The 8,723-nt window shown below is 44.5% G+C and overlaps 1 protein-coding gene across 1 annotated transcript; it reads left to right on the forward strand.

The window, feature by feature from the left end:
• The first annotated feature begins 1,233 nt into the window (after positions 1-1,233).
• Positions 1,234-8,151, forward strand: zgc:65851 (uncharacterized protein LOC321113 homolog). The gene is made up of 4 exons (XM_049579460.1): positions 1,234-2,182; positions 4,259-4,576; positions 5,094-5,218; positions 6,082-8,151. The coding sequence occupies exons 1-4, from the start codon at positions 1,445-1,447 to the stop codon at positions 6,455-6,457; spliced, it is 1,557 nt and encodes a 518-aa protein (XP_049435417.1). The 5' UTR covers positions 1,234-1,444; the 3' UTR covers positions 6,458-8,151.
• Positions 8,152-8,723: the final 572 nt, after the last annotated feature.

Below are 8,723 nucleotides of genomic sequence, written 5' to 3' on the forward strand. Positions count from 1 at the left end.
CAAGAAAACTTTACCCTTAAAAAAGATTATACTTTTCAGATGACTTGTATTTAACTATTTTCTTATCCACATTTTAAAAGTAGCATCATCAGAAAAGGTCCGTGGAGACTGAGGATGACTTGGCAGTGACTGTGTTGCATACATCCACTGTTTGGGCTGTTTTCCAGACTGACTATGTGAACAGGAGCACTAGAGGCGCCTTGTGTGGTGTTTTGAGGTGGTGAGGCTGCAGTCCTGTGGGTGGGGGTTGTCTCCTTTGCAGGGGCGTGGTCCCTTTCCTGCCTCCTGCTTGGAACAGGGCCAAGGCCAGCGACAGTTCTGCGCAGCACTTGAACGCCATCCAGACCAGATCAGACTTTTTAACTGAGTAGTATATAGTGATCGCTCACTTAGGCGCAGGACAACTGTATACATCTCATACAGTTGGATATAATGTTACCCAACCAAAAAAAAATCAACTTCTATCTACCTTTGGTTGTCTGAGAAATCAAGATTATTTATGGGCCCCATCACATTTAAGGGAACATACTTTCTTATAGTTATATAGAGTTTATATGGGAGGAAAGGCAGAATTGTGGTAGCTGCAATGAGAACTGTAGTGTTTAAATATCATAACTAAATATTGTTCTTATAACTCCATGTATTTGTTGTGAGGCAGTATGACGCTTACGCACGGTTACATCTGGGTAACGAATCACCAATCCATCACTGATGTTTCCACGGGCCGTGAAGGAGACTGCGATGATATGGGAGTGCAAGAACCAGGCCACTATGATGAGTCTCATCCCGTATTCCGATATTGCGGAGGTCGGGGGGATGAGGGCGGCTAGATGCAGACTGCAGCAACAGAACACACTCTGTGGCGCACAGCTCTATACGCATCGATCCCATTGGCCATTCTGCTGGGACAGCAAAGAAAACTGCAATGACAGTGGACAGTATGGACTAAGGTAACACGAGACAGTCCTGTGGGAAAATAAATGAAGTGGGAAAATGAGATTACACGTATGATCTGATTTTATTTGCATGTCATTAAGTCAGAAGATGAAAGGAAGTCGTGAGTTAACTTAATGTAAGATGGATGTATAAGCGCCTAGGTCAACCACTAGCCCCTATACATGACGTGATCTCCATTTAGAGTTGATGTGTGTTGATGCCTGAGCCACAAGGCAGAAAAGAGGAGCTGCATGAGTGAATTCGTGTCTCCCCAGAGGGAGGAGGCATTCTGCAAAAGCTTGCAGGTTTCCCCTCGTCTTCTGTAGTCCCTGCGTCAAATGATGCGCCGGCGCCTTGACTATAAAAGCACCTGCTCGGGCCAGACATCACTCGCATCTCACTTTCTCTCTCGTTCACACACTCACCCTCACACACTCCTGAACTCCACTTTCTCTCTCTCTCTCCCGTATAGAGCAGTAGGACCGGCCACCACCAAGCTAAAGGAAACATGAGCTACTCCAGCGAGATTTACAGCAGCAGCTCCTATCGGAAGATCTTCGGAGATGCCCCCCGGTCCGGCCGCGTGGGTATGGGCAGCAGCCCGTCCCGCGCGCACTCTGCGGGATACCGCAGCAGCCACCGCACCTATGGTTCCCCCTCCGTGATATCCTCCACCACCTACCGCAGGACAGCGGCTCCCGGCCGCGTCTTCTCCATACCGGACTCCGCGATGGACCTGACCCAGTCCACCGCGGTCACCAACGAGCTCAAGATCATCCGCACCAACGAGAAGGAGCAGCTGCAGGGCCTCAATGACCGCTTCGTGTCCTTCATTGAGAAAGTGCACAACCTGGAGCAGCAGAACAAAGTCCTGGAGGCAGAGGTCACGATGCTGCGGCAGCGTAACAACGAGCCCTCGCGCCTGCACGAGCTGTACGAGCAGGAGATCCGCGAGCTGCGGTCGCGGGTGGAGGAGCTGACCCACGAGAGGAGCCAGATGCACCTGGACTGCGTGCAGATGAACGACACGCTGGAGCGCGTGAGGGAGAAGCTCGAGGAGGAGACCAAGCTGCGCGAGGAGGCGGAGAACACCCTGAAGGGTTACCGGAAGGACGTGGACGACGCCACCCTGGCGCGCCTGGAGCTGGAGAAGAAAGTGGAGTCGCTGCTGGATGAGATCGCCTTCCTCAGGAAAGTTCATGAGGAGGAGCTGCAGGAGTTGCAGTCATCTCTGCAGGCCACTCAGGTACACACCCCACTGTGTTCCGATGACCTGTGGGTCCACACACTGACAGGTGGCACTTTGGGCCACTTTTCAGATTTATAATCAACTTCTAATTTCCAATGTCACACTGCCACAAACACTCCTCAATCCTCATGGACTTAGTTTTTAAATGTCACACACACACATGATTCACCATAAACCCAACATATAAGTAGGCTAAGTATAATACTGCAGGAGCTGCGGCTTGTAGACTGACTTTACAGAGACCCAAAGTTAATGGTTTAAGTTACATGCGTTCCTTTATGGCTTCACTAGGCTGCAGCGTTCCTAAAATACCGTAAAACGTATAATAGAAGCACCAGCTATCACATAGACGCTGGTAAAATAATGTACAGCTGTACAGGCTACCGTCTGTATATCAGCAGCTTCCCCGCAGTAGTTCAGGTATTCAATAACCTGCTGCCACAGTAGAGTGATAGTGTTAAAGTATATGAGCAGTCTTGAACCGTTTTTCTGTGTGTACGACATACTGCGTCCTCCTCACACTGAACACTGCGCACTGGATAATTGATGGCACTGCAGTTCCGTTTCAGCACCACGCGCTGTCCCTCCTTCCTCCTCTCATAGAAACAGAAGGTCTCGAGCGTCCCTGCAGCGTCCCGCGCGCTCCGTCACGCCCCCGTGGAAACTTCAAGATGTTTTAGCTAAAAGCAAGTGTCTTTTTTAGCAATTAGCTCGACACCGGTGTGAACAAAGTATGTTTTAAAACTGTTTCCATATCATGTGAGTTCAATGTCACAGCGCTGTCTTTTCAAATAGGTATAAATAATGCAACAAGGTAAATGTAAACTTTGAGTAATTTCCTTCGAGCCTCGCCATTAGCTAGCGAATATTTGGGGATAATGGCGGCGAGGAAGTGGGGCAGAGGAGGGGGGAGGGAGGGCGAAAAATGCGGAGAAATAGCGCATAATCCAGGGGTGTGGTCACCCCAAGGGGGAGCAGGCAGGACAAACCTTGTGAGGTACCCTAGCAGTTTTGTTTATTTATCTTTCAAGCTAAACAGCAGCACAGTGGTGAAAATACACTCACTGTTTGACAAAAAAAAAAAAAAAAAAAAAGTTTTGGTATGTCTTGCCCTGAGCTCCAGCATAAGTTACTTTCATTGACATAACCATCAACAATATCGATTTGTGTACCAATATAAGGGCCATGGGGTAGTATTAGAGCTTATCATGCTGCAGGTGGACTAAAAAACAAAAATAAGACACTAAATGCATTGAATGACAAGTGCTTGAGGGCAGCAACAACTTTCACTGCAACTTTCAGCAGCAATCAATTCATCGACTTTGCAGGGGATATTGAGTAAGTCATGCAGTGATGGTTGCTGGGTAGATTTCTCCAGGGTTTCTCCTCCTCCCTGCAGGGAATATTATTGCCATGTAAGCTATTGACAACACAGCTTTCTCTGGCAGAGAAGCCCCAGTCAGCAGTCAATTCATCAATCCTGCAGCAGCGCATCAACACACTGCTCAGCTAGGACATATATAGGCCTACTGTATGTAGGCTATAAGTCACCATCAGAAATACAGTCTAACTGTAGCACAGAAAAAGAGTGAGCACTGAACACAGCTGTGATCAACAGAGGAAATAGCAGTTTATTCATACACTTATTTAATACAGGTAGATTATCAGTTTATTTCTAAGTTTGCATAGTTTGGTCGGTTCATTAGCTACAGTGTGGCTTAAAAGGCTGTTTCATCATCCATGGTAAAAGTTAATAGGTTGAGAAAACTAGTGTGTTTCAACATCTTCAAATTACACTGCCCAGTATGATTTATCAGGGTAAAAATAAGCTTTAAGTAATATGTGCATCGAGTAATTACAGTACAATGAATCATGTAAACAGAATTCTAAATTTACACTCAAATATACTCACATACATATTGTGTTCATACTTTAAAAATACAAAGATTATTGATTACTACAATTTAAGTCAGACTGCATTTATTTACAGGTGTAACTGATGTTTAAACCGACTAATAATTAGCACTTTATTATTAAAAAACACCATTCTGTTTTCCCCTCTCCTACATCCAGGTGTCAGTGGAGATGGACATGAGCAAACCGGACTTGACTGCAGCCCTGAAGGACATCCGAGCTCAGTATGAGAACCTGTCAGCCAGGAACCAGGCCCAGGCAGAGGAATGGTACCGCTCCAAGTTTGCTAGCGTGACTGAGGCGGCTGCCCGCAACCAGGATGCCGTCAAGCAATCGAAGGAGGAGCTGAGCGAGTACCGCAGGCAGGTGCAGGCGCGCACCCTGGAGATCGAGGCCCTCAGGGGCCACAACGAGGCCCTGGAGAGGCAGATTGCTGAGATGGAGGATCGCCATAACAATGAAATGGGAGAGATGCAGGTACGTAAATGTCAAAAGGTAGTAAAAGGTTTTTTGTGTTTTATAATTTAATTAACCTTTATTTAACCAGGAGGTTGACCTTTGCTAGAGACCTGCTCAGATGGCAGACAAAACAAAAATCAGGCAACAGATAAATCAGTACTAAAAACAGTTATTAATACAAGTGTTATAAGCCTCATAAGGATAAAGCAGGCTATTAACAGTGACAATTAACAGTGGGGTGTATTTACCACAGAATTTACAATAGTCTTGAATTCTGCTAGAGATATCAGATTAATCAATTTAAGTCTCAAGATCACGGTGTACTCTGATGAAGGACACGACCTGGTACATCTCATTACAGAGCTGTCTTTTATGAAGATAGAAAATTAAAAATGAGTGCACTCCTTGTTCAGTGGGAGAAGACAAAAGTGAAAGTCTCTGCTTAGATGTTTATCAGCACATTTCAATCTATCTCTTTTCCCTTGAGCATGAATTATCAGTTTTTTATAATATGGTTTTGCATGTGTGTGTGCAGGATACCATTCAGCAGCTGGAGGCTGCCCTGCGCAGCACCAAAGGAGAAATGTCCCGCCACCTGCGTGAATACCAGGACCTGCTGAACGTCAAGATGGCGCTGGACATCGAGATCGCTGCCTACAGGTTGGCTACATTACAAACAATTCAGCAGTAATGGATTATTGTATTTTGCATTATTCTTCTCTGGAAGTCATATTTTTAAAGTTCCTTGGAGAGTGTGCTCCTTAGGCTTTCAGAAACTTTACAGGTCAACAAAGTAGGGTGGTCAAGCAAAAACTTTTTTTTAGTTGTTTAAAGTTTGAATTGTTTTACATTTTAGAGACATGTTTGCACCTGATACTAAGACTATTGGAAAATACAATCAAAACAACAACTTTTACTTCCAAACCAACATTTATTTTAAGCATTTTTAAAAGGAAACTATTCTTCAGTGTCTGGTGTCCTGGTTTTAAGATGCATAGTGTAAAACTACAATGTCCTCAGTTTGAGTCTGGCCAGAGACCATTGTTGTACCTCATAACCCTTTATCTTTTTAACACAATTCCTGTTTATATCTACAAAGTGTAGGAAGAGAAAGTGTGTTTAAAATGCTTCGAAGTCAAACAAAGTGTAACCTTTCAATAATCAGCCTCTGTGATAATGCTCTGTGAAACTGTGCCAAGACAGACAGCGGAGGTGTTGCTCCTGATATTCCAGTGACATTAGATCCCTCAGGAGTGATACACTGAGCTAATTTTAGCAACAAAACCAGACTAGAGGCGACGTCATCTCTTGTCCCCCGTCTCTCTCTCTCTCTCTCTCTCTCTCTCTCTCTCTCTCTCTCTCTCTGTCTCTTTCTCTCTCTCTCTCTCTCTCTCTCTCTCTGTCTGTCTCTGTCTCTGTCTCTGTCTGTCTGTCTGTCTCTCTCTCTCTCTCTCTCTCTCTCTCTGTCTCTCTCTCTCTCTCTCTCTCTCTGTCTCTCTGTCTCTCTCTCTCTGTCTGAGCAGGAAGCTGCTGGAAGGCGAGGAGTGCCGCCTCAGCTCCGTTGGTGGAGCCATGGTCCAGTCTGGCTACCCAGGATTCTCCTACATGTCAGCTCGCACCTACACTCTAGGCGCATACAGAAAGTCTGAAGCCAAGCCCGAGGAGGAGGAAGAGGAGGCCGAAGAACAGGAGGAGGAAGAGGAGGGAGAAGAGGAGGGAGAAGATCAGGAGGAGGGAGAGGGTGAGGGTGAGGGTGAGGGAGAGGAGGAGGAAGAGGAGGAGGAGGGAGAGGAGGAGGAAGAGGAGGATGAGAAGCAGAAAGGAAAGGAGGAGAAGGAGGAGAAGGAAGAAAAGGAGAAGAAGAAGGAGAGCCCCACCGGCAAGAACAGCAAGAGCTAAACTGTTTGTGTCAACTTCATCTTCATCATTATCAATAACACATTCCTCATCCCACCAATCACTTATATCGATCTGGTCTCTGTTCACGTCATCTCTGTCACACACAGTTCTGCACACTCCAGATGCCTCACCTCACACCTTCTGTGTTTTTCTCTCTCTGTTTGCTCTGTAATTCAGACTGATTAGAACAAACTCTATTAGACGGAGAAGAAGCTTTAGAAGGAAGTAGCTGTATTACAGATGTATTACGATGGCAGAGGAGTTTAATCATTTACATACTCCGCTGAGGTCATGATTTTACATCCCATAAGTGCAGAGGGACGTGCAGAAAGCTAGTATGATGTCACAAAGTTTCTTAAGTTTGAAACGCAACAATGATTTTTTCCTCACATGAGCAACAGTAAATGTGCCATTAAAGATCAATATTCACAGTAAGAGCAATCAAAACCTTGAAAGTAACAATCTTGTCAGCACACAGACTTTTAAGATAAACGCACAGAGTAACAGCCAGTCCAACTTTTACGGTGCTATTTGATTTTTACATATAAAAGTTGGGGAGTAAGTTAAAGATTTTATCATAGACCGAAGCTCTACCAGCTCATTCCTGAGTGTCGGCTCGTTACGCGGGAGCGTTCGGAGGAAACCTGCTTCTATTTGGACTGTAAATCCAACCACATGTTTCCCACCCCTGAAGAATGCTTTTCACTCTTTCTCTTCCTCTTTCTTCTTCTCATCACTCTCTAGCTCTGCATCTCATCCCACCACGACAAACAGAAATGTACCACTAACTGTTCAAGTCCCTTTTTCATTCTCTTTAATTCACTGCAGTGTCACAGCACGGCAATAATGGCAACTTGGAGCTTGGAAAAACTGTATATACAAATGTAATGTGAGGGTGGGTGGCATTTCCAGTTGCTGCAAAGGAGGAGTGCTGCAGCTTCTCCGTGAGAGAGAGTGCATCTTTGGGAATGAAAACTGTAGAGTTTAAATTACTGCTATATATAATTTTTTGGGAATATGAATTATCCTTCCTTTGATTGATTCATTTGTCAGTGAATTTATCAGCCAGCTCACATGTCAGAGTTTAATATTTATCTGCAAGTCTACTTTCTTGATGTACTTTCCCTTCACCGACCTTTTTTCTTTCTCCTTGTACAAATGTAGTGGTGCTTTTGTTTAATTTAGCTGGATAAAGGAAACACGGTGAAGGTAAGCGTGGCTGCTGGTGTCAGGCAGCTGATGATGACACTGACAGCCCTCAGCTCAGACTGGAAGTGGCAGGTGGGGCAGATGCTGCAGGGGTCGTGGCTGTATGCTACAGAGTGGCACATAAGGGCTATTTTCACCAGAACTCCTCCTATCACTTTGCTCTGCACTGTTTTATTTCACTGTGGTTTATTGTTTCGTCCTCTGGGATCTTATGTCTGACAAATGAATCAACCAACGGCATGAATGCATGGCCTGACTCTTTGAGCTTGAATATCTGCTGGATGGGATAAAATTTTTGCTTGTTGTGTGTTCAGTTAAAAAAACTTGCCTTAACCATGACCGAAAGTTAAAATAACACGTTTTCACCGCCATCTCACTTGTTTCTGGGGAGGCTGAGGAGTGCTGACACTTTCCAGACCTCTGCTATACAACTGTGACTGTACGTGCTGCTCTCTCATGCAGTGATATTCCTCTCAAAGCCAAATAAAGACATTTATTAACCAAACATTCACGTCTCTGTGTCTTAAGTGTCACAAAATAGGACAGAAGTTTGTAAATGAAAAGAGAAATTAGTAATTATAGTAATAATTAGTTTACTCCATAATTGTTCAGTGCTTACAACAGCAGTTAAATGACTTAATATTGATTTATTACAATTTGATTAAATGTATTTTATAGTATGAATAAACAGAAAGGGTTAAAGTATGTGGCAGTGAAATCAATCTGTATGCACAGTGCTGATCATCAGCGTTATTTTTTACATAAAAAGGTGACTCTGACATGATGATTAGTCTCCTTGGAAAAAATAATAATGCCTGCAGTAATGCATGATGTGACATTTCATATTTATATGGTATACGTTCATACCTGCAAGGTCATTAAGCAGCTGGAGTCTTTCCCAGCATGCCTTTGGGCTGAAAGGCAGTGGACTGGAAGGCCATCATTACTACGGACAAACACAGTTTCACATTCCAGATATTCAAAGCTTCCAGTTCAGCTGTTTTCCATTTCACCTGAAACCTCAGCTTTTTTCAGTGTGTGCATTTTAACTGACATG

This window comes from Epinephelus fuscoguttatus, linkage group LG6 (assembly GCF_011397635.1).
Source record: "Epinephelus fuscoguttatus linkage group LG6, E.fuscoguttatus.final_Chr_v1".
Classification (NCBI taxonomy): domain Eukaryota; kingdom Metazoa; phylum Chordata; class Actinopteri; order Perciformes; family Serranidae; genus Epinephelus; species Epinephelus fuscoguttatus.